This window comes from Oncorhynchus tshawytscha, linkage group LG16 (genome assembly GCF_018296145.1).
Source record: "Oncorhynchus tshawytscha isolate Ot180627B linkage group LG16, Otsh_v2.0, whole genome shotgun sequence".
NCBI classification, from domain to species: domain Eukaryota; kingdom Metazoa; phylum Chordata; class Actinopteri; order Salmoniformes; family Salmonidae; genus Oncorhynchus; species Oncorhynchus tshawytscha.
Genome location: NC_056444.1, coordinates 68,335,568 through 68,360,405, shown reverse-complemented (window position 1 = coordinate 68,360,405; position 24,838 = coordinate 68,335,568). Strand labels below are relative to the sequence as shown.

The 24,838-nt window shown below is 40.6% G+C and overlaps 3 protein-coding genes and 1 pseudogene across 3 annotated transcripts; 1 reads left to right on the top strand and 3 right to left on the bottom strand.

The window, feature by feature from the left end:
• Nucleotides 1-5,570: 5,570 nt before the first annotated feature.
• LOC112216211 (PRA1 family protein 2) lies at nucleotides 5,571-8,449 on the bottom strand. Its single transcript, XM_024376044.2, has 3 exons — nucleotides 8,132-8,449; nucleotides 6,899-7,116; nucleotides 5,571-6,729 (listed from the first exon to the last, which is right to left on the bottom strand). The coding sequence occupies exons 1-3, from the start codon at nucleotides 8,335-8,337 to the stop codon at nucleotides 6,590-6,592; spliced, it is 564 nt and encodes a 187-aa protein (XP_024231812.1). The 5' UTR covers nucleotides 8,338-8,449; the 3' UTR covers nucleotides 5,571-6,589.
• Nucleotides 8,450-8,563: 114 nt separating this feature from the next.
• LOC112216213 (mitochondrial import inner membrane translocase subunit Tim17-B) lies at nucleotides 8,564-11,816 on the bottom strand. Its single transcript, XM_024376049.2, has 6 exons — nucleotides 11,618-11,816; nucleotides 10,433-10,532; nucleotides 10,277-10,340; nucleotides 10,039-10,167; nucleotides 9,749-9,859; nucleotides 8,564-9,629 (listed from the first exon to the last, which is right to left on the bottom strand). Exons 1-6 carry the CDS (start codon nucleotides 11,677-11,679, stop codon nucleotides 9,556-9,558), a joined length of 540 nt encoding a protein of 179 aa, XP_024231817.1. The 5' UTR covers nucleotides 11,680-11,816; the 3' UTR covers nucleotides 8,564-9,555.
• LOC112216221 lies at nucleotides 11,752-13,725 on the top strand (annotated as a pseudogene).
• Nucleotides 13,726-13,894: 169 nt separating this feature from the next.
• LOC112216202 (G-patch domain and KOW motifs-containing protein) lies at nucleotides 13,895-24,587 on the bottom strand. Its single transcript, XM_024376027.2, has 11 exons — nucleotides 24,350-24,587; nucleotides 22,106-22,299; nucleotides 21,841-21,980; nucleotides 19,406-19,512; nucleotides 16,718-16,919; nucleotides 16,307-16,439; nucleotides 15,578-15,731; nucleotides 14,907-15,018; nucleotides 14,708-14,777; nucleotides 14,491-14,576; nucleotides 13,895-14,324 (listed from the first exon to the last, which is right to left on the bottom strand). Exons 1-11 carry the CDS (start codon nucleotides 24,550-24,552, stop codon nucleotides 14,196-14,198), a joined length of 1,530 nt encoding a protein of 509 aa, XP_024231795.1. The 5' UTR covers nucleotides 24,553-24,587; the 3' UTR covers nucleotides 13,895-14,195.
• Nucleotides 24,588-24,838: the final 251 nt, after the last annotated feature.

Below are 24,838 nucleotides of genomic sequence, written 5' to 3'. Positions count from 1 at the left end.
CTTGGATGTGTTAATGATTTTATGGTTGAATGTTACAATTGTTTTTAAGCTAGCCTTAACTTCAAGCTATTTACTGTAGTAAAAAGTAATGTATAAGACCTGTTGGAGACCTGAATCCAACATATTTCATTTCTTAGCTTGTCGACAAGTTAATAGGCTAGTTATTGTATTTCAAAAGTGATATTGAATTGTGTTTGGTTGTCAACGCAACCAAATATCAACATTTAAATAAGATGTATGTTCTTCTTGGATAGTTCCATCCATGCCACTGACTTAGTCTGGATTTAATTCCAATTTGTCTCCAAATGTATAGTTGATGTTGGATTCACGTCTCCGTCTCAACCAACAATCTAAGTAAAAGAATAGGACTAAATCAAACTTTGAATGCACTTTAAATAAAGTTTGATTTAATTTAGTCCTATTCTTTAACTTTGATTGTTGGTTGAGATAGTAGTAGCAGGAGGTGGCTGGTAGCCTTGCAGTTAAGAGTGTTGGGCCAGTAACCGAAAGGTTACTGGTTTGAATCCCTGAGCAGACTAGGTGAAAAATCTGTCAATGTCACCTTGAGCAACACACGTAACCCTAATTGCTCTGGATAAGAGCATCTGAAATGAAGTGAATTGAACATATCAATTATTCATTTGTAGAAAAACTGGAATAAAAGCCAGACTACTGTAAATCAGTGGCGCAGATGGAACTATCCAAGCAGAAGACACATCTCCTTCAAATGTTGATATTTAGTTGTGTTGTCAACCAAACACAATTCAATATCATTACAATCAACCAGAGCTTGAAACCCTATGCCTATTGTATTGTCTATTTTTAGTTGAATTCTGGGTTGAATTCAAACAATTGCTGTTGATCGCTTTCCAAATGCTATATAGGTTTAAATAGCATAATTGATGATTGATTAAATATGGTTACATTTCATTTGCTCTGTTAAACCCACCCTTTGAAATAACTTTGATAGCAACAGTGAATCCTTTCCATTTTGAAGTGGAGACCTCTCAACAATCCTTCTCACAATAGCACATTGGTAATAGATTCACCAATATCAAAGCTAAGCAGGGCTGGGATTGGTTAAAACCCTGGATGGGACAACAAAGGGTAGCTGTAGATCAGTGGTTCCAAAACTGTTTATAGTCCCGTACCCCTTCAAACATTCAACCTCCAACTGCATACCCCCTCTAGCACCAGGGTCATTGCACTCTCAAATGTTGTTTTTGCCATCATTGTAAGCCTGCCACACACACTATACGATACATTTATTAAACATAAGAATGAGTGTGAGTTTTTGTCACAATGGGAAGTGACAAAGAGCTCTTACAGGACCAAGGCACAAATAATAATAATAATCAATCATTTTGCTCTTTATTTAGCAATCTTACATATAACACTTTAATTGTTCATTGAAAATTGTGAATAACTCACCACAGGTTAATGAGAAGGGTGTGCTTGAAAGGATGCACTTAACTCTGCAATGTTGGGTTGTATTGGAGAGTCTCAGTCTAAAATCATTTTCCACACACAGTCTGTGCCTGTATTTAGTTTTCATGCTAGTGAGGGCCGAGAATCCACTCTCACATAGGTATGTGGTTGCAAAGGGCATCAGTGTCTTAACAGCACGATTTGCCAAGGCAGGATACTTTGAGTGCAGCCCAATCCAGAAATCTGGCAGTGGCATCTGATTCAATTCAATTTTCACAGAACCGCTTGTTGCAATTTCGATGAGGCTCTCTTGTTCAGATATCGGTAAGGGGACTGGAGGCAGGGCATGAAAGGGATAACGAATCCAGTTGTTTGTGTCATCCGTTTTGGGAAAGTATCTGCGTAATTGGGCACCCAACTCACTGAGGCGCTTCACTATATCACATTTGACATTGTCTGTAAGCTTGAGTTAATTTGCACAAAAAAATAAAAAATCATACTGTGATGGAAAGACAGAGAAGAGCTCCAACTTCTTAATCATAGCCTCAATTTTGTCCCGCACATTGAATATAGTTGCGGAGAGTCCCTGTAATCCTAGATTCAGATCATTCAGACGAGAAAAAACATCATCCAGATAGGCCAGTCGTGTGAGAAACTCGTCATCATGCAAGCGGTCAGACAAGTGAAAATTATGGTCAGTAAATAAAACTTTAAGCTTGTCTCTCAATTTAAAAAAATGTGTCAATACTTTGCCCCTTGATAACCAGCGTACTTCTGTATGTTGTAAAAGCGTTACATGGTCGCTGCCCATATCATTGCATAGTGCAGAAAATACACGAGAGTTCAGGGGGCTTGCTTTAACAAAGTTAACCATTTTCACTGTAGTGTCCAAAACATCTTTCAAGCTGTCATTCCTTTGGCAGCAAGAGCCTCTCGGTGGATGCTGCAGTGTACCCAAGTGGCATTGGGAGTTACCACTCCATTATGTCTCCCTGTCATGGGTTTTGCGCCATGAGTACAGATACCAAAACATCTTGACCACCAAATTTCATTTGATGTCACAAAGCTGTCCTGTACTTTAAAAATATCCTCTCCTGTTGTCCTGGTTTCCAGTGGTTTGCAGAAGAGGATGTCTTCCAAAATTGACCCCCCCATAAACATAACGGACATATACCAGGAGCTGTGCCAGGTCCGCCACGTCTGTTAACTCATCCAGCTGTAGCGCATAGAATTCACTGGCTTGTATGTGAAGTAGTAATTGTTTCAAAACATCTCCTGCCATGTCACTTATCCGTTGTGAAACAGTGTTGTTTGATGAAGGCATTGTCTGTATAGTTTTTTGGGCCTTTTTCCCCAGCATTGTCCCAGCCATATCTGCTGCAGCAGGAAGAATTAAGTCCTCCACAATATTATGGGGCTTGCCTGTCCTAGCCACTCGGTAGCTCACCACATAAGATGCTTCTAGCCCCTTCTTATTAATGGTATCTGTTGCATTTATACATGTCTCACTACTCGAAAGGCATCTTAATTCTCGCTCAATAAACTCCAGTAGCTCAGTAGCTCTCCAGCTGCATCATAACTGTCACTGTCCATGCTAGCTGGACTAACAACAAATGTAGAATTACTGATGCTAGCATTGGATGTGCTCGTGGAAGCAGAACAACTTGTGTCATCGACAGGTGCAGGTGTTGTACTGCTGGAAGTAGCGGTACTACCAGTAGAGCTGGTATGTGTCTCTATGGACAGAGGCCTTACTTTTTTTTAACCTTTTATCAATTTTCGAGCAAATGGAATGAGCAGCTACATAAGGACCCTTAGTAGTATTCCCAGGAGTTAATGTGATTGGATGTTAATTATTTGACTATTTATTTGGCATACCCCTGACCACTTTGCGTACCCCTAGTGTAGATACATTTCCAGTAAAAGGTGCTGCCAGCCCATTAAGTTTTTGTCTGATAATGGATAAAACTTTGAAGATTTTACATTGTTTTAAAGGTAAAAATGTAACATATGTTATGCTGAGTTTGTCTATGTTGAAATTTGGTTAACACAATGACATAATCCTGTGGTTTAAATTTCACCCTCAAAACAACAGTTGATTACTTTTTTTAAATCCAATGTATTTTCCATATAGATTCCACGTCACAATATTTTGACAAATTATGTTGAAACAACGTTGATTCGACCAGTTTGTGCCCAGTGGGTTACTTTCCTTCAATTTGTAGCCTACATTTTGCATCATTCCATTACATCGTTAGTTTACCTTTCTTTCCTCTGTCACGTCCGTACGTGTTGTTGATCCTGATGGTTGCTAGCAATAGTGGATAATGTTATGCTAACGCAGCGTAGTGGATAATATTACGCTAACACTACACAGCTGATTCAAATGATCAAAGCTTGATGATTCGTTGATTATTTGAGTGCTAGGGTAAAAACCAAATGTGCACCCCTTGGGGTCCCGAGGACCAAGTTTGTGTAACCATGGGCTAACATATTACAAGTTGTGCATTAGTTTCGGACATATAGCCTATTGGAATCATTATGGAATGCAGACCATACATAGCGGTTTAAACCTGGAGCATGGTTCACGACAACTGGACTGTTGTCATCACAGTTCTATGAGTAGTGAGGATTAGGGTACATTTATAGGACTATTGTTCAACCCATATTGTACACTTTTCTCACCTTCCAATATTTAATGGATTGAACAATTTAATATGTCAACTTTCAGGATTTTTTTTTGATATACCTATATATTTAGTGCGTAAAGGCTCTCCAACCCTGTTTATATACGATTCATAAATACTTCACTAACCCTAAATAAATGCCTTAAGTATTATTTTAAATCTAATTGCTGCTGAAAATGAGACGTATATGGGTGTATTTAGATGACTTTCTTTCATTGATCCCTATTCTGAACTTGTCTCTTGATACATTGTAGTGAGTCTGTCGAGAAAATTCGAATTAACGGTACACCATATTTAAAGGATTGCTTTAGATAAATGTACTGAATGAAAACTCCAGGAGAAAATCTATTGGCCAGCAAGTGGGAGGGTTTTCAGCGGTTGAATTAAACGTATTCAGTGTGCTAGGGAGCCACATGTGCCTGCAAAGCCTGTTACACACCTGCATACCAACTATGGAGAAGTACTTAAATCAAAACGCATAAAAACTCAATAGATTTCCTAAGTCTGAAATGGGCCAACAATGCATAAAAGAAACAACCAAAATACATTTTGCATGGTCTACATTGCATGGTCTTACCTTTTCCTGCCATGTCGCAGTTCAAAACCACAATATGCCTTCAGGGAAAGAGCCACCATCAAATAGTTGTGCAAGTTGCAGAGTTTGACTGACAACCAATTTCAAAATTGGCTGTGCATCGCGTATTGACTATTAACAAAACACACACTTAAGAGTTAGCAAACCATTTCTGAATCGTGTCAGTGCGCCACACCGGTAATTGGGACATCCTTGCCCATTAATTTCGACAGCAAATTACTCATGAAATCTGATCTTCTTATTTATTTGATCCAATGCAGCATCTTTTTGACCATGTATGCCCAGATAAAAATGGAACAAGAATAGTAATAAACTCGTCCCCACACACTCTACAGGTTGCTAGCTACCTGCTGTGGTCAGCCTTGAATCAGGATTAGAGTAATTGAGCCGTTTAAAAGGATGACCGTCCTGAAATCTTTAAGGGGAGGGCAGTGGGGACGTAGAGAAACTTCTGGTCAGTGTGGTCAGTGGATAACCATTTCAGCACGGTGGACAGCAACCGACCACTCAATAACAGGGAAGACGGGCAAGTGGTGTAGGAAGTGAAGTGTTGCAGTGGACCCTTGTGGGGGCATACTTTTATCGTAAATTGGTTTTGGTACACAATGTTTCTTACTTCCAAGTGCAGCAGCATTCTCTCTACATTCATTTCTATATAGTTGATCATTAATAACAGTTGCATGCTACAGAGAAAATGTGTGATTCTATTTAGAAAAAGCTTTGTGTGCTTGAGCTTTTCCCAGCTGTGCTAAGAAAATGTTTTCAAATATTGTGTGACCAGGCAGGCAGGATGTAACTATTCTTCTACTTTGATCATCAAATCTAATACGTTTTAATAGGCTGATTGAAAAATAAAATCATGACAAGATATTGCATATGTATTAAATTAAGTGTAAATACATTTTGACAGCATTGGAGAAAAAAAACATAACCACAATATTATCAATCCATAGAAGGCACTGCTAAAAAGAAATACAACATTCTCAATGGAATAACATTTTACACAATGAAGACAAACTGACATTAATGTTCTTGGCAACACATAATGCTTGGACAGAGACATATACATAATCCTTTTAAAAATGATTGGAATCATAGCATCATAGAAGTAGAATTAATTGTATTTGTATTAAAAGCATACAGTTGTTCCACAATTGTCCTTGATCTATCCCAACTCATTGAAACTTTCAACTGCATCAAATAGTAAAACCCAACAGCAGTAGAGAATAGACAATAACACAAAAAGTAGTGTGTTCAGGAGTTAGAGTAGTGGCTCATCAAACACCTTCAGGTTTCCATGTAAAAGAAAATTGTAACCATAACGGTAGCGTTTAAATTGCATTTTAAAAACCATCTTATTGTAGCACTCTCCACACTGCATGTCTGTTAGGACACATTTGCTTCTCAGCGCAGTATTTTAGCACACATAATGTCAGCTTAAAATACAAACTCTAATAAGGAGCTTGTCAAAGTGTGCAACATGACTTGTGGGGGAAAGAACCCACGACAGTTAGTGTGTGTATTAAAAAGGCTGCAGAGTCCATAGAATTTGCAATCTGTAACACCACATTCGTGACACTTTGACATCATCATAATTGTACCACTGCTTTACTGTACTTCCCTCCTCTCTTCCTCTACTTTCCTCAGCCTCCCTCCCTCACCACCTCACTCTGTCTCCCACTCTTAGTCTGAGAGGACTCGTTTCATTTAGGTCTCTATCCTCTACCACTGTGAATACATATCAGGACAGGATATGTGAAGGAACTTAGCTCAACATATTAATAACATTTATCCAGTCCTTTCCGATCTGGGAATAGGGCTAGGTGCAAAAGATTGAAATAGAACCAGGCATCCCTCTACCCCTTCCTCTCCTCCCCCTCTAGGACCCAGCCTCCTGTTCCTGTCCTAGTGACTCCAGTAGGAGCCCCATGGGTGTTCTCTTCAGCCCAATGTTCTCCAGCTTGTTCTCCAACTTGTTCTTGAGGGTCCTCAGCCTAACAGAGGCGTGGATCAGTATCACTGTAAGAGATATAGAGTTAGAGAGAAAAGAGAGATCAGGGGCATAACAAAGGGAGAGAGAGCCTGAGAGAGTGTTATGTTACAATATTGCTACAAGCCGAAGATTGATATATGTTTACATTGTGGCAACAATAGTGGGTGCGAGGTGAAAGAGAGAATAAATACTAACATAAGATGGGGAAGGCTATGCCGAAGAGGAAGACGGATACTCCTCCGAGCACTGTGATGAAGAGGAAGCTGGCCCCCAGGATGGCACCCAGGGCCAGGGATGGGTGGTTCCGGCGCAACTGTCTGATGGGGGCCTGGTTCTCTGCTGCCCACACAAACCCCATAAATATCAACGTCACCACTGTGGCCCCCAAGAAGAGGTGGAAGGGCCGCAAAAACCTGTCAAAGCAGGAAGGATATCAAATCGTATTGGTCACATACACATGGTTAGCAGATGTTATTGCGAGTGTAGCGAAATGCTTGTGCTTCAAGTTCTGACAGTGCAGTAATATCTAACAAGTAATCTAACAATTCCACAACAACTACCTAATACACATAAATCTATGTAAAGGAATGGAATAAGAATATATACATATAAATATATGGATGAGCAATGACTGAGCGGCATAGGCAAGGTATGAGATGAGTAATGCAAGACATGTAAACATTATTTAAGTGACTAGTGATCCATTTATTAAAGTGGCCAAAGTTTTCAAGTCTGTATGTAGGCAGCAGCCTCTCTGTGTAGAGAAAAGGCTGATGTTAGTGGATTTCTCTATATAGGTCAACTAAATTGTGTGTCACATTGATAAGGCCATGAATCCAAATAAACAATTAATCAGTGCATTATCACAGCCAATGGCTTGTTAGCTAGCTTATGCATGATTATGTTGATTATGGACCATGGACCCAGCACATCCATTTCCACAGAATTTGTGATGTCATATTACAATAGTAGCTACTATAGAGCTTTCCAGCTTGTAGTCCTAAACAACGGAAATGAGTTACCTCTTGTTGGTTCAGTCATCCCTATTGGGAAAGGGAATGGGGAAAGATTAGGGTTTAGGGATGAACGCCGAAAATAAGGTCTGGGGTTAACACAGGCTTAGATCTTATACGTTTTGTTCTATGAGATAATATCAATATGTTAACATGACCTTTATGAATTATGAAGCCTTTATATACTTTTTGTATTTCATAAATGCTTCAAAATTCACAAAAAGTGACGTTAGCCGATTAAGATTATCATAGAAAACGTATAAACCTGTGTTAACAACAAAACCCTACTAAAAAGCCATTAATTTCCCCATAGACTTTGTCCAAAGAACCATGGAGCTGCCTACAAAAAGACGCCATTACTATTTATCTCATTAGCTGTGGTTTCATGCAACAAACGACCACTTCAGAAACATACCCTACTATTCCCAGGAATGTCAAAAACGAGACGAAATAGTTGGACTGGTAATAGAGCAAGTTATTTATGATCCGATTGTTCCATCTCTCCAGATGAGGAATGTCTCGCACGGCGAACCGAGACGAATCCAAAACAAAATCATCCAAGGTTCGGATAGGAGGCGGCTGCACGTCCATTTTCACAATATTCAATCTAAAAGGGAACATCTCCCATTACTCGAAGCGGCGGTAGGAGCGTGTTCGATTACGGACTTGTTCAAGAGAATCAACTGCTGCTTACTTGATCGCGTCAGAGGCTGATTAATGCCACAACCAGTAAGCGAATCGGAAATGTCCGAGATTCCTAGATAGGAGTAGCACTCGAACGCGGCAATCAATATACGGTCATTGATCAGAAGGAATTCAGGAGCCACACAAGAATCAACAATTTAAATAATTTTTCCAGTCAATTACACTGTAAACATTTATTTTTCTGCATCATAAATACATTAAAACCAACAACTATTGTACAGCATTCTATACATTACAAAACATATCTTCATTGTGTCACAAAACCATCTAATTTTTCTCAACACAATAACACAGAGAGATGGAGTAAGAAAGTGCTTTGGTTCATCAAAGTGGATAGACCTTATAGTGCTTAGATAGCGGGAATGTCAAGTAATGCATGGCATAATGGCAGGCATCCAATGAAGGTAGTGACATAAACAGCAGAACAAATGAGCTGTGACTGTATTTGGTCATGACATTCCATTCCGGCTATCTGAGATTCACAAATGGAAACAAATCATTGGTGCGTTTGTGATGTGATTTAGACCCTTATAAGCCATACAATTATAAAAGAGGAGAGGAAATTAAATGACAGTGCAGTTCTCCTCCCTCAGTGCATTGCATTTTTACAAGCAAGAGAAAATACATCCGTTTTGAACGACATTGATTGTGCCATAACCTGACACACTTCTGATAAGATTGAGGGAAATCCTAAATCTTGGCATCCCATACTTGTATGCATGCATTACTGCCTATATATTTTCAGCTACACATTCTATTTCTGTAGCTGTGGTAATAAAGCACCAACATTCTTACAGTCACCATAAAATGATGGGTTTGGGCACAAATGTATCTGATAAAAGTGTGTATTATTCAGGACTAGTCAGAAGGAACACTGGTGTACCGGTATACACAAACATATATTCATAAATAACTCAAATCAACTGTAATCTAGCCCTGAGGAATAACACTAAAGTGCATCTACATTCTTATTGCCATTGAGAGGATGGAGGCTTAGGTTAGATATTTCCATTCCCCTGAGGTTGCTGACAGCTGTGTGGTCAGGTGACAGAGCGCCTATCTCCTCTCTAGTCAGAGACTGTCACAGTATGCAGGGCTGTAGCTAGGCTCATTAGCTACAGACCAAGTTGGGCTCTACTGGAACCCAGTCTGCTGTTGGCTGGCATCCTTCGGAGGAAGCTGGCTGGGGTCATACACAAAGGGACTTGCTGGATAGGAGAAAGAGACATAAAAAACAAATTTGTCATGTCTAATAGTTACTGCTGTGTGGTGGTTTTTCAGATGTTTTTCATTCTATAGATAGAGTCTTTCTCTAAGCATTACTTACGATTCTGAAACTGCTGTGCTGTGTATCTGGTCAGAAGGATCCCAAAGCCCTCGATCAAGGCCAGTAGGATGCCCCCCATCATAGCTGACCCCATCATAGCCAAGGGCCCACCTGAGAAGAGCACAAAGCCAAATGTCAAGCCCTTGAGGTAATCTGACTTTGTTGGGTCAGTGGGGCAAGATGGTCAGGCAGGGGGTGGGGATGTGCTCAGATTTGAGGGTCTAGAAAAAAAAAGAAGAAATATTCCAAATTTAAATTATTGTCAAATAAATGTTTGCTTCAACACTCACTGCGTGCAGCCAGGACTGCCCCAGTCATCGCTCCACTAGTTATAGAGTTCCAGGGATCCTCTTTCCCTCGAATATGGACCAGACCACAGTCGATCGTTGAGAAAAGTCCACCCCACACAGCAAAGCTACCTAGAGGAACATCACACAAACTGTTAGTGAGAAATAAACAAACGGTGATGATGGGGTTTGTACTTTGTGCTGTACGAGAGAGAACTCCTGTAGAGACAGTGACCCTTACCTCCGATCTGTGGAGCTCTTATTCTCACAGCATTGGCACTACCTTTTAGTCTGTGCTGAAAGCCCTTTGCAGAGATGGAAAAAAGGATTGAATCACTGTGCTGATATTGATCTTAAAATATATTTGATATGCTCAGAGAAAGTATTTTAAACTGACCACAGGAGCGTTCCGAAAGCCCTTGATTGACTGGAATACCCCTCCGCCAATTGTCCCCATGGTGAATGCACCACCACAATCATCTACTATTCTCCAGGGACTGAGAAGTGTGTGTAAAAGACATGGGTAATTAAACCACAATACTGACAGATTCAATAGAAATCCTTTGTCTATCTATTCATAAATGTGTAGGCTTATTACTGATTTAAACTATATATACACACACACACACACTACCATAATATTTAAATAGCTAATATTATTATTAGGATACTAATTAAAAACCATTAACAAACATTTTACAAAGACCATTTATAAAAAGGCTAGTTTAAAGAGCAACTGAATGCACCGATTCTGCCTGTGTTTTTGTGTTGCTCATTACGAAAAACGAGATTTGAGTCTTAGGGGTGTTGCTAATGTTTGTCTCCCATGAGATACCATAGGAACAAAGCTGTATCACTTACTCAAAATAGTCTGAAGGAATCTAAGATAACTCAAGAAAATCTGTAATGACTTTTTAGTATTCTTCTTATAAGGTTTTATTCACGCAATTTTACATCTACCTAAAGTGTTTGCTGCAGCATTTCTCAAGTAAAAACATGCACCGTGTTGTCTTAAACAAACAAAGTCCGATCTACTGAGCTGCTGGGCAGGTCTGTGTGTTCTGCAATATGTATTGGATAAAGTGCAATCACCGCAGCTGTATATATCCCGTAATGGTGGGCTTTATAGAAAATAAATAAAATAACCTTAAAGTAAGTCCTGACGAACACTTGTACGCTATATTTTATAAAACTCACCGTTGAAAGACACTGACTTCACGACCAAAATGTATAAGCCCAGGGTTGTTACAATACTTACACTTTGTCAATTTTTGGCACTGGAATAAACGTTTGACCATATATCGTTTTCAACGAGAGAAGTTGGTTCTCGATTTCAATTCTCATTTAAAGCAAGGAGTTAAATAAAGGTTAAATAAAAAATAAAAAAGGACAAGTAAGCACCAGATTTCTCTTAAGGTTACTGCTAGCTAATTCAACCATCATTTTTGTAATGACTCAGGCATGAAAGGCATAACCATATGGTGAAGCATACTCTTTAACCATGTATGTTGGCTAAAGAGAGATCGGACCAATATTGAAAACTTTTTACTTAATTCTCAGCTTAATCTGAAATGTACTTTACCAAGGTTCACGGGCATATTCCTCCATGTTTGTTGTTGCTGTTCGGGCTGTGTGACGACACATTTCTGAGACGAAGGAATTGGGTTGGTTCACGTACGTCAATTTCGCCAGTCTGAAGCGATGCTGCGTAGGTGGCTAGTTTGCAATTTTGCATTGTTTCTGGTAGACTGGCAGCCACAAAACTGGATAGAGCCATAGCTGCAAAAATCAGGGGACTGCGTTTCTATATTTCCCGACTTCAAAATAGAAATGCAGATACAGCAGGCATGTTAGCAGGTGAACCTCCCCACAAATAATGACATAACCATAGTGCCTTTGTGCTGTTTCTATTATCACGGAGGGGGCTAGCTAGCTAGATTTCACTCCACATCTGAAATTAAGTAGCCAATGACAATTTTGGCTGCAGATAACTATAAACCGGGCTTTTAGTTGTATTTACATTTGATTACATTAACGTTTCCCTTAAATTACGGCTAATTTGGATTGTCTGGAAACGTTAGTTTGCTGGCCACAATACTGATGCTTAGACGCGAGTGAGCTAACGTTAGCTACACGTACTTTAAAAAAAAATCTAGCCAACTAATGTATTTGGGCAATGACTATGTGAGTGAGGCTAGTTATAAGCATTAATTTTCTCTTAGGATGCCTCTGTTACTGGCTCGCCTAGCCAAAAGAGGGATTCTTAAGTACTTAGTTGAAGGTATGGCAACAAACTGTTCCAAACAATCAAATTTATACTCACTGAAAACGTTAACTAGATATCTGTCATTTACCAGCACTTTGCATTTACTTGTCTATAGATGTGGAGATCATTGCTGAGGACTACGACAACAATGTAGATTATGAGGCTACTGCCCGTGAGAATTTACCACCCAACTGGTACAAAGTAATTGACCCTATTTGGTAAGCACTCTTTCAGATTCTCTACTAAATCTGTAAATTGTACAAAACCCATTGGGTATGGCTACTGGACAGCAGCTATGATGGAGTGATTTATTTTTGCTCGTAGACTAAGATTCCATGTATTTTGTATCCTCAGTGGTCTGCCATACTACTGGAATGTGGAATCTGACCTGGAATATGGAATCTGGTTGGCTGTCCCCAACCGACTCCACATCTATGATAACCAAAGCTGCCAAGATGTTGAGGGGTAAGAAGAGTCCTAGCATGACCACCCAGTAGGAGACCGTTATGTATTCAGACTCAATATTTAGGATGGCTTTGATTGACATTCATTAACCCCAATATTCTGTTTTACAGCAGAAGTTGGAGAGGACAGAGAGAGGGAGCGAGAACCAGAAATGGAAAGAGGAAGGAATGATGGGAGGGAGACACAGACGGATGCAGAGAAGAGAAGACACTGCCCCTTATAGCAAGAACAAGCGAGGAGGTAAAGATTCATAACCTTCCTCCAGAGGGACATTGTGTTTCTTGCTCAAAACAAATATCGCAAGCATAAACAAACGTAATGAATTGTATGCACTTGCTAACAGATCTCTGTAAACTCTTTCAGGGAGGAAGGATGAGATGGACCCAATGGATCCCAGTTCCTATTCCAATGCTCCCAAGGCCACTGACCCAACCAGTGGTCATTCATCACCACTCTTTTCCCCCTGCTGTGTATGTATCTAAGATTTATTTTCCTTCCCATAGGGGCAATTGGTCCACTGGCTTGCCCAAGCGCAATGAGGCGAAGACTGGGGCAGACACCACGGCATCAGGGCCTTTGTTCCAGCAGTGTCCGTACCCCAGCCCCAGCCCTGGAGCAGTACTCAGGGCCAACGCTGCCAATAAAAAGCCCCCCAGTGATTGACGACGACTGACCACAGGGCTTAAAACTCGGAGGGAAAAACAGAACTGTGGGCTCCTTGTCTGCAGTCTCAAGTTCACATTCTTTTCTCAATCCATACACAGAATGGAATGTGAGACTCCTGACGAAGCTTATCTGGTGAGACAAAAACAAGTTGTCATGTGTTTCAGTAAATGTATAAATATTACTTGGATTTATTTTTGTATTGCTCGAATGTTACCTGCAGGCTACCTTTTTGTTTTCAATGATCATCAGATGAGTGGCATTTCTAAATAAATTACTAAGTTTGTAAAAAAAAATTGACTTGAACTGGCTTTTTTCCTTTGGAAAAAAAAGAGGCTGTGTGCAATGCTATTGCAGGAAACATAAAAATGGCATAATTCAGAATATTGTAGTATGGGCAACATGATTTTGCCATTAGTGTTATTGCCACATTTCTTGAGTAGGGACAAAGCACAATAAAATGGCTTTGCTTTTGACATGATTTTATTAAAAAAGGTACAATATGACAAGTTACTCAGTGTACATACAGAGAAGCTTGCATTTTATGACAAAGTGTAAAATGTAGACATTACATATCCACTAAGAGGACGTTGGGGCATGTTGACATCAGTGTTGTAGTGGAGGGTAAACACCGTTTACACACTTGTGCATGAGCATTCACCCACCTAACATGGGGAAATGCTTTGAAAGTACAGGGAACGTTACTTCACACACTTTATTTTTTTTACCACTGCATCACTGGTTGAGCTGGTAAGACCAGAGGGGGTCAGTGATCTCCCCCTCCTACATAATGGCAGATGGAGTCATAGTCCAGGGTGAAGACTTTCTCCTCATATCTGTCGAGCTGCACCATGGCTCTGCTTCGGTCTCTGTCCCTCTGGAGGATACGGCCCACCTGAAACACCACGTAATTGACAACGGACCCTTTAAAATATGTACTTAAACATTCCCAATTTTGTAGCCCTTCAATCCAATCAGTAATGAAAGCTATGAAACAGAAGTCTGCATGGATATTTTACAGGCAAAATGATTACGATGAGCCAGCCAACTCATCCACTCACCTGCCCTCTGTGTTCACCGAGTACAACCATGATGTCGTCCGAGTCACTCTTTGGCACAATGGTCTCTAGCATTGTCTGTTTAACATCTACGTTAAAAAGACAAGGGCATCAGAGTAAAAAAGAATAATAGATGAGTAGAGGGAATACCATTTAAAAGCATATGGGTTGGAGTGAGTAGAATGTAATTCAGCAGTAAACCAAAGACTCATGAACTCACCATCTAAGAATCTGCCTTCCTCAGTACGACACACACAGATGTTTGGCGTCAAGACATCCTCTATTCGCATCTACAAGAAACAAACATTGGATATTAATTAAACTGATTCTAATGATCAACAACAGAACTGTTGTGGGCTGTAAAGTGTCAATAGGCAATGAGTTGCAATGATGTGTACTAGTGCCCCTTGTGTTAGTACCTTTGAATTGTAGTATCTTCCCCCTTTGAAAGCTTTATCTACAAAGCGAACTTTCAGGTCTCTCTGGAGCCAGGGGGATGAAGCAGGGGGTAGTTTCGCCATAGGCTTCTCTCTGAGGAGAGAAAGAAAAGGTGATATGTGAAGATCAAGAAAATATTACATTACAAATCTGAAGCAATCTACCCATACCTTTTTGGGCAACCTGACCAAATTCACATAGAAATGTGAGTTATAGATCTTTCATTAATAGAAAGCAAATCTAAGAAGCGGTAGATATGTTCTATTTCTATGCTTTCCAGGCTTAAGTTTAGTTTTCACATACTTTCAGTTTTGTACACCAGTTTCAAACAGCTGAAAGTACAATATTTTTGGTTTAATAAATACATTTCACAGTGGTATAGATGGTACAGTGATTCTCTACACAATCTATTGCTTGTTTTGTCAAACTGAAATTAGGAAAACTATTAGAATTTTAGCAACCAGGAAATGGCGGAGCAATTTCTGCATATTGCACCTTTAACAAATGAAATGGGTTGAGTAAATCAAATATTTGTATTTCTATGAATGAGTACCATATTCCAAAATAAACTAATCCAAGTCATATACGTTATCCTCTTGTATTTATTATAAATATTACACTTCCAACATCAAATATTTTCAGGATTCTCCACCTGTCCTGACTTGAATCCCGATGTTTCCTTTTTCTTTGGTCCTTCCCTCCATCTTTCTTCCTCTCATCTTCATTATTCCTTTCTTTCTCCTTCTCTTCCCGTCTCTGCCGTTCCTTCTCTTTCTCCTTTTCTTTGTGGGCCCTGCTTAGGCGACCTGTTTTGAAGAAAATATAGTATTACAGGGGACTCCATTAAACAGTTGCATTATCAAGTAGTCTCATCTGCATCATCGATAATAATAGTGCTGATACACATTTACCTGTTCAGCAATAACAAATAAGCCACAGAAGAGCAGTAAAATTAGCCTGTGCATAAACACATCAGCACCAGTATTATTTGACTGGCATTCCTGATGTGTGAAACTCCCTCCATTTTTGGAACAGGTCCGTCTGATTACTGATAATAGAAGCAGTAACAGCATGGCTGTTTTTGGTTTAAATGGATATGGCCAGATTGCTCCTTTTCACACAGCGGCTCAAATGTCAGTTAGTTAGAGAGAGCTCAGCTCATCACTCAGACATTTTTTGCCCTTCTTGTCTGGAACCTTCCATCTTATGTAGAGAGGGGGTATCTCACAATATTGCAAAGACAATAATATTGGAAATAATGGAAAGAACATTTCCATGACTCCCTGTTTGCCCAATTTGTCCAGTATTTTACTGAGAACAGGTTAAATGTCATTTCATAGAGCATTCACAAAACGAAAATGATGTCAGCAGACAGACTTACTGAGGTCTTTGCAGTTTTTGTCATATTCTGTGCGGTCAACCAGTTTCAGTGCATATTGACTGATTGTCACGGTCTTGCTACCAATTGCGAGCTTGACCATTACTCGTGCATTGTCCGGATCAACCCCTTCGATCTGTAACAAGAATGGTACGGTAATGGGAGAGGTGTGAGAAGGAGGGCGAGACAAAACAGTCAATCCCTGTGAAAATGCACAAGTAGAGGAGCAATAACATTTTTAGCAAAGTTAAGCTAATTGTCTTGCTCTTTTTAAATAAGTCGTCAAACTAGAACAACAACTATGACACAGAATATTGCATACTAGACAGTGATATACCACAATGTCATGTCTCAGGAGATTGCTGTTGCTTTCTGTGATTTCAGACACCCCAGACACAAAGTCAGATATCTCACCTTCCCGTAAAGGTCCTTGTGTGCTCCAGACTCAACCAGCACATGGCCTCCAGGCCCCAGGACGAGGGTCTCCTCCTTCCGCTCATCGCCTGGCTTGGGGGGCCTCCGGGGCCCACTGGGCTCCAGGTCTCTTATGGAAGAGCGATCAGCTCCCAGACCAAGACCCTTAGGCCTCAGCTGGTGCTCTATAGGCTTCACATCTCTACAGAAAGAAAAAGAGAAAAATAATACTGATGCAATAAGCATGGACACTATTGACATTATAAATAAAGCAGACAGAGAAACCTGGTTCTAAAAAGGCATTAACTATTTATAATAACAAATAAATAAACACACACACTCAAAAGTTTAGACAATTACTCATTCCAGGGTTTCTCTTTATTTTGACTATTTTCTACATTGTAGAATAATAGTGAAGACATCCAAACTATGAAATAACACAAATGGAATCATGTGGTAACCAAAAAAGTGTGAAACAAATCAAAATATATTGTACATTTGAGAATCTTCAAAGTAGCCACCCTTTGCCTTGATGACAGCATTGCACACTCTTGGCATTCTCTCAACCAGCTTAATGAGGTAGTCACCTGGAATGCATTTCAATTAACAGGTGTGCCTTGTTAAAAGTTAATTTGTGGAATTTGTTTCCTTCTTAATGCATTTGAGCCAAGGTAGAGGTGGTATACAGAAGATAGCCCTATTTGTTAAAAGACAAAGTCCATATTATGGCAAAAACAGCTCAAATTAGCACAGAGAAACAACAGTCCATCACTTTAAGACATGAAGGTCATTCAATCCGGAAAATGTCAAGAACTTTTAAAGTTTCTTCAAATCAAATTTTATTTGTCACATACACATGGTTAGCAGATGTTAGTGCGAGTGTAGCGAAATGCTTGTGCTTCTAGTTCTGACAATGCAGTAATAACCAACAAGTAATCTAGCTAACAATTCCAAAACTACTACCTTATAGACACAAGTGTAAGGGTGTAAGGCGATAAAGAATTTGTACATAAAGATATATGAATGAGTGATGGTACAGAGCGGCATAGGCAAGATACAGTAGATGGTGTTGAGTGCAGTATATACATATGAGATGAGTATGTAAACAAAGTGGCATAGTTAAAGTGGCTAGTGATACATGTATTACATAAAGATGCAGTAGATGATATAGAGTACAGTATATATGTATACATATGAGATGAATAATGTAAGGTATGTAAACATTATATTAGGTAGCATTGTTTAAAGTGGCTAGTGATATATTTTACATAATTTCCCATCAATTCCCATTACGGTTGTGGTCGGAACAGTTGCCGTAGCAGGCGGTGATACAGCCCGACAGGATGCTCTCGATTGTGCATCAGTAGAAGTTTATGAGTGCTTTTGGTGACAAGCCGAATTTCTTCAGCCTCCTGAGGTTGAAGAGGCGCTGCTGCGCCTTCTTCACGATGCTGTCTGTGTGGGTGGACCAATTCAGTTTGTCTGTGATGTGTACGCCGAGGAACTTAAGTGCAGTCGCAAAAATGATCAAGCACTATGATGAAACTGGCTCTCATGAGGACCGCCACAGGAAAGGAAGACCAAGAGTTACCTCCGCTGCAAAGGATAAGTTCATTAGAGTTAACTGCACCTCAGATTGCAGCCCAAATAAATACTTCAGAGTTCAAGTAACAGACACATCTCAATCAGGCCTTCTTGGTAGAATTTCTGCAAAGAAACCACTACTAAAGGACACCAATAAGAAGAAGAGACTTGCTTGGGCCAAGAATCACGAGCAATGGACATTAGACTGGTGGAAATCTGTCCTTTGGTTAGGAGTCAAAATGTTAGATTTTTGGTTCCAACCGCCGTGTCTTTGTGAGACACAGTGTAGGTAAACGGATGATCTCTGCATGTGTGGTTCCCACCGTGAAGCCTGGAGGAGTTGGTGTGATGGTGTGTGGGTGCTTTGCTGGTGATACTGTCTGTCTGTGATTTATTTACAATTCAAGGCACACTCAACCAGCATGGCCACCACAGCATTCTGCAGTGATACGCCATCCCATCTGGTTTGCACTTAGTGGGATTATCATGTGTTTTTCAACAGAACAAACACAGCACACACCTCCAGGAAGGGTAAGGGCTATTTGATCAAGAAGGAGAGTGATGGTGCTGCATCAGATGACCTGGCCTCCACAATCACACGATCTCAACCCAATTCAGATGGTTTGGGATGAGTTGGACAGCAGAGTGAAGGAAAAGCAGCCAACAAGTGCTCAGCATATGTGGGAACTCCTTCAAGACTGTTGGAAAAGCATTCCAGGTGAAGCTGGTTGAGAGGATACCAAGAGTGTGCAAAGCTGTCATCAAGGCAAAGGGCGGCTACTTTGAAGAATGTCAAATATAAATTGTATTTGGATTTGTTTAACACTTTTTTGGTTACTACATGATTCCATTTGTGTTATTTCATAGTCGTGATGTCTTCACTTTTATTCTACAATGTATAAAATGGTCAAAATAAAGAAAAACCCTGGAATGAGTAGGTGTCCAAACTTCTGACTGGTACTGTATATTTTTTTATTGTTAACTCCACATGGTTAGAAAATGACCTATAAGTAAGCATTTCCCTGATAAACAACTGGTGTAGACTACGAAGCACGAGACAAATACAATTTTATTTGAAGGCTGACCATGAGAGAGAATACTCACTGTTTGAAGGTCCGTCCAATTCCCTCTCCTGCCTTCCAGCCCATCCCCTTCAGCATGGCTAACCCGTACGCCTCCACAGGAACACTGTCATAGTCTGCCTCTGTGGACTGAACATACAGAAACTGATCAGAAACACATCAGTCTTGATTCAAGGTCGACCGATTATGATTTTTCAACGCCAATACCGATTATTGGAGGTCCAAAAAAGCCGCTACCGATTAATCGGCTGATTATTTATTTATTTGTAATAATGACAATTACAACCATACTGAATGAAAACCTATTTTAACTGAATATAATACATCAATAAATCAATTTAGCCTCAAATAAATAATGAAACATGCTCAATTTGGTGAAATAATGCAAAAACAAAGTTTTGGAGAAGAAAGTTAAAGTGCAATATGTGCTATGTAAGAAAGCTAACGTTTCAGTTCCTTGCTCAGAACATGAGAACATATGAAAGCTGGCGGTTCCTTTTAACATGAGTCTTCAATATTCCCAGGTAAGAAGTTTTAGGTTGTAGTTATTATAGGAATTATAGGACTATTTCTCTCTATACCATTTGTATTTCATTAACCTTTGACTATTAGATGTTCTTATAGGCACTTTAGTATTGCCAGTGTAACAGTATAGCTTCCGTCCCTCTCCTCGTTCCTCCCTGGGCTCGAACCAGCAACACAACGACAACAGCCACCATCGAAGCAGCGTTACCCATGCAGAGCAAGGGGAACAACTACTAGAAGGCTCCGAGCGAGTGACGTTTGAAATGCTATTAACGTACGCTAACTAGCTAGCCATTTCACTTCGGTTACACCAGCCTCATCTCGGGAGTTGATAGGCTTGAAGTCATAAACAGCGCAATGCTTTTGACGCACAACGAAGAGCTGCTGGTAAAATGCAAAGAAAGTGCTGTTTGAATGAATGTTTACCGGCCTGCTTCTGCCTACCACCGCTCAGTCAGATACTTAGATACTTGTATGCTCAGTCAGATTATATGCAACGCAGGACACGCTAGATAATATCTAGTAATATAATCAACCATGTGTAGTTAACTAGTGATTATGATTGATTGTTTTTTATAAGATGATTTTTAATGCTAGCTAGCAGCTTACCTTGGCTTACTGCATTCGTGTAACAGGAGTGCAACGAGAGAGAGGCATGTCGTTATTGCGTTGGACTAGTTAACTGCAATGTTGCAAGATTGGATCCCCCGAGCTGACAAGGCGAAAATCTGTCGTTCTGCCCCTGAACAAGGCAGTTAACCCACCGTTCCTAGGCCGTAATTGAAAATAAGAATGTGTTCTTAACTGACTTGCCTAGTTAAATAAAAGTTATATATATTTTTTAATATATAAAAATAAATAAAAACATCGGCACCCAAAAATACCGATTTCCAATTGTTATGAAAACTTGAAATCGGCCCTAATTAATCGGCCATTCAGATTAATCGGTCGACCTAGTCTTGATGCAGTCCCAGAAAGGGAGAACATTTTAAATCACTCTTTACACACCCACTGGTACAGTCTAAGGCTCTGTACATCTGATTGTCATTTGTGTCAGCCTGCCAGACAGTGCTTCCATAGACTGATCAATTCTTGTGTACATCCAGACTCCATACACAATAAAAGTTGATGCCAATGTTGTTCTTATACAATCCTTTGGCTCAAGGCTCACAGACTCAGCCAGTCCAGGTTGACTGATGTCACCAACCACATCACAGCAGTGTTAGAGAGATGCTGCTGCCATTAATGTGTGTACTCTCTGTCCCAGTGGCCATGCTCATCACTAGCTCCCTTGTGGGCTCTGTCTGCTCTAGGAGAAGCTGGGATCACTCGAATGGGGGGGAGAAGCATCGAAGTGACCCAGAGGTGGAATGAGCCAACCCCTTCCGCATAGTTCTACAGTCAAGACAGATGTAAGACGACAGTGATGAGAGGGCGGTGGGAGGGGTGATGAGGAAGAGATGCACAAAGGAAGATGACTGTTGGTCTCTAGGGAGAGGGAGGGTGAGCAAGTGTCATCTCGTTCTTAAGACGCTGTCAGATCTGAAGTGTGTAAATATCCTGCGGTCAGCACTTTCACACAGTCTATGGCTTCAGTCCCAGTTAAACTGGTCAGTCCACATCCCGCTGTCATCGTACACACTCTGTTGACCTGACTTACACACACTCTTGGTAATCCACCTCGCTCTTATTCACTCACCCTTATCATAACTTTCCATCTCTGTTTATGAATCAACTTCTCTCTTACGAACTGAACCGATTTTCAAACTCCCTCTGAAAATGTTGCCTTCCCTAATTCGATTTCAAACATAACATTCGCTGTGAAAACACATTGAAGTTACTTTACAGCCCAATGAGAAAAGACCCAAGACCCAGACAACAAGAATCAGGCAGTCACAGACAAGGTTTCTCTGACCTTTAACCCATACTTACAGACTCTGGTCGCAGGTCCACCTTGATGTGGTCTCCATCCTCAAACCCCTGTGGAGCCTGGTTCTGCATCAGCAGGGGGATGGTGAGGTTGGGGTCTGCCTGGTCCCCATTTTTCCACTGGTCAAGCTGCCTCTGGGATTCTGAAAGATAGATGTAATGTTGAAAGAGTGCTAACAGACTATATACCCTGTGGATTCACAACATTAGGATAATTTCTCAAAGGCTTTTCTCACTGAAGTAGTAACTGAAGCTGACAAACACAAACCTTCAATAATTTCTTTGACAGCCTGTGATTCCACTGAGTCCTGCTCCTGAGAGGGGGGTTGTGTTTTGGCTTTAACCCTTCCTCCATCACCTTGCCCCTGGACCAGACCAGCTTTGTTTTCCTGCCTGCTGCACCAGCGGTTCCTTTGGATGAGTGGAATGATCAGCTCCTTCGGCTTCTCCACAGGCTTGGTACTATGACAGACAGAGGTAGAAAGCATTTACTAACTAGACAACAATTAGCTATACAAGGGCTATGTCCCAATTATCTCTCCTTTCCCCCAGTGTGTGCCCTTGTTCACTTTCCTTCACTGATCCAGATTTGTGGGAAGTAGGGAACGATTGTACAGACTTTATGAGAAAGGAGATATTATTAGGACGCACCCCCAGTCTCTCGTGGACAGGCGTCACATCGAGAAGCTGGCCGGCGCTCACATGGGAAAACTGGGCTATGAGATTACTAGCTAGTATGCAAGGCTAACAGCCAGCAGACCATACCAGGCAGGGGGGGGCAGTAGAGTAAAGAGCGGCTACTGAGGGGCCTTCATATTGGGAGGAATGACGGATGACGTGATGAGGCAGAAAGAAAGGCGCTAGGTACAAACCTAAGTCCATGCAACACAAACCAAGTACTTTGTCCTGCTTTGCTCTCCAGAGCAGAGCGCCGCTGAAAGGAGTGATAGCTGGGGTGGGGATGATTGCTAAGGTGGATTGACTGAAGTTGAGGATCCCCGGTGTCTGTGATGCACGCCGTTTGTGCAACGCAGACCAGGTGGTGAGCGCGAGACTGAGGAGACCATGTCCTGAGTTTCGATGCATTGTGTTCACTGGATAAAGTCATGCTAAGGTACTGTATATAAATGATCCCATGAGAACATTTGTTTCCAAACCCACGATGGTGTTTCAAGTTTATGGTCATGTTGCAGCAATATGTACAGTACCATTCAAAAGTTACGACAAACCTACTCATTCTTTATTTGTACTATTTTCTACATTGTAGAATAATAGTGAAAACATCAAAACTATGAAATAACGTACAAAAGTCTGGGTTGACTTAGAAATGTCCTTGTTTTTGAAAGAAAAGCAAATGTTTGGTCCATTAAAATAACATAAAATTGATCAGAAATACAGTGTAGACAATGTTAATGTTGTAAATGACTATTGTAGCTGGAAACAGCAGATTTTTTATGGAATATCTACATAGGTGTACAGGGACCCAATATCAGCAACCATCACTCCTGTGTTCCAATGGCACGTTGTGTTAGCTAATCCAAGTTCATCATTTTAAAAGGCTAATTGACCATTAGAAAACCCGTTTGCAATTATGTTACCACAGCTGAAAACTGCCTTTCTGATTAAAGAAGCAATAAAACTGGCCTTCTTTAGACTAGTTGAGTTCCTGGAGCGTCAGCATTTGTGGGTTCGATAGCCGGCTCAAAATGGCCAGAAACAAATACCTTTCTTCTGAAACTCGTCAGTCTATTTTTGTTCTGAGAAATTAAGGCTATTCCATGCGAGAAATTGCCAAGAAACTGAAGATCTCATACAACACTGTGTACTCCTCCCTTCACAGAACAGCACAAACTGTCTCTAACCAGAATAGAAAGAGGAGCGGGAGGTCCTGGTGCACAACGGAGCAAGAGGACAGGTATATTAGTGTCTAGTTTGAGAAACAACTGGCAACATCATTAAAGAGTACCTGCAAAACACCAGTTTCAGCATCAACCGTGAAGGCCAGTATACCGGAATCGCCTCTTCACTGTTGACATTGAGACTGGTGTTTTGCAGGTACTATTTAATGAGGCTGGCAGTTGGGACTCCCAATCACGGCCAGGTGTGATACAGCATGGATTCGAACCAGGGACTGAGATGCAGTGCCTTAGGCCGCTGCGCCACACGGGAGCCCAAATGGGGGGATAGTGGTATATATTTAGGGTTAGACTGAGGTGCAACTTATCCACCCCCATTTCCCATTTGTGAACACAATGTTCAATTCACATTCCGAACTGTCAAAGGCAGCAATACGCAACAAAGCGTCTAGTCTGCCGGAAAAAAACACGGAGAAGAAGATCGCACCAGGTTCAAACAAGTGTAGCTAATACATAGCTAACAAACTAATACATGAAGGGGCAGTAACATGTTTATTCAACACAGACTAGTAAAGTTATTAGCTAACTAGGCAACAATACGTACCTAATGGAACTGTTTTTAGACACCAACGTTAGAAGAAAGCTAGATTTCTTACCTTAGCAATTCTTTCCCATCGACTCCTGTTAAATAATCTCGCTCATCTGCAACTATATCTTCATCCCGACTAGATTTAAATTTACTTAAAGTTTTGCTAAAACCAAAAGATACAGCCCCTGCTTTTCTATCTCCTTGCTGTTGAACACTAGATGTTGAAGTATCAACATTACTGCTGTATTGTTCATGTTGCGACGACGCCATGTTTGCAATGTACGCGAGGAGACAGGAAGAGAGCTTTGGGCAATATAGTTTTATATGCACCGACAGCGACTTGATGGATCCGTGAAGACACTACATTTCCCAAAATGCAATCCCAAAATGCAATCGGCTAATGCCTTCGTTATCGGGAATATTATTATAGGCGGGTTTATTGCACATGCCAACAGTTTTTGTTGTTGTTGGCTGTAGTCTATTTTTCCTTTCATATATGTTGTATTTTATATTATAATAAACTTGAACGATTTTATGTCCAACCTGAGTTAATCCA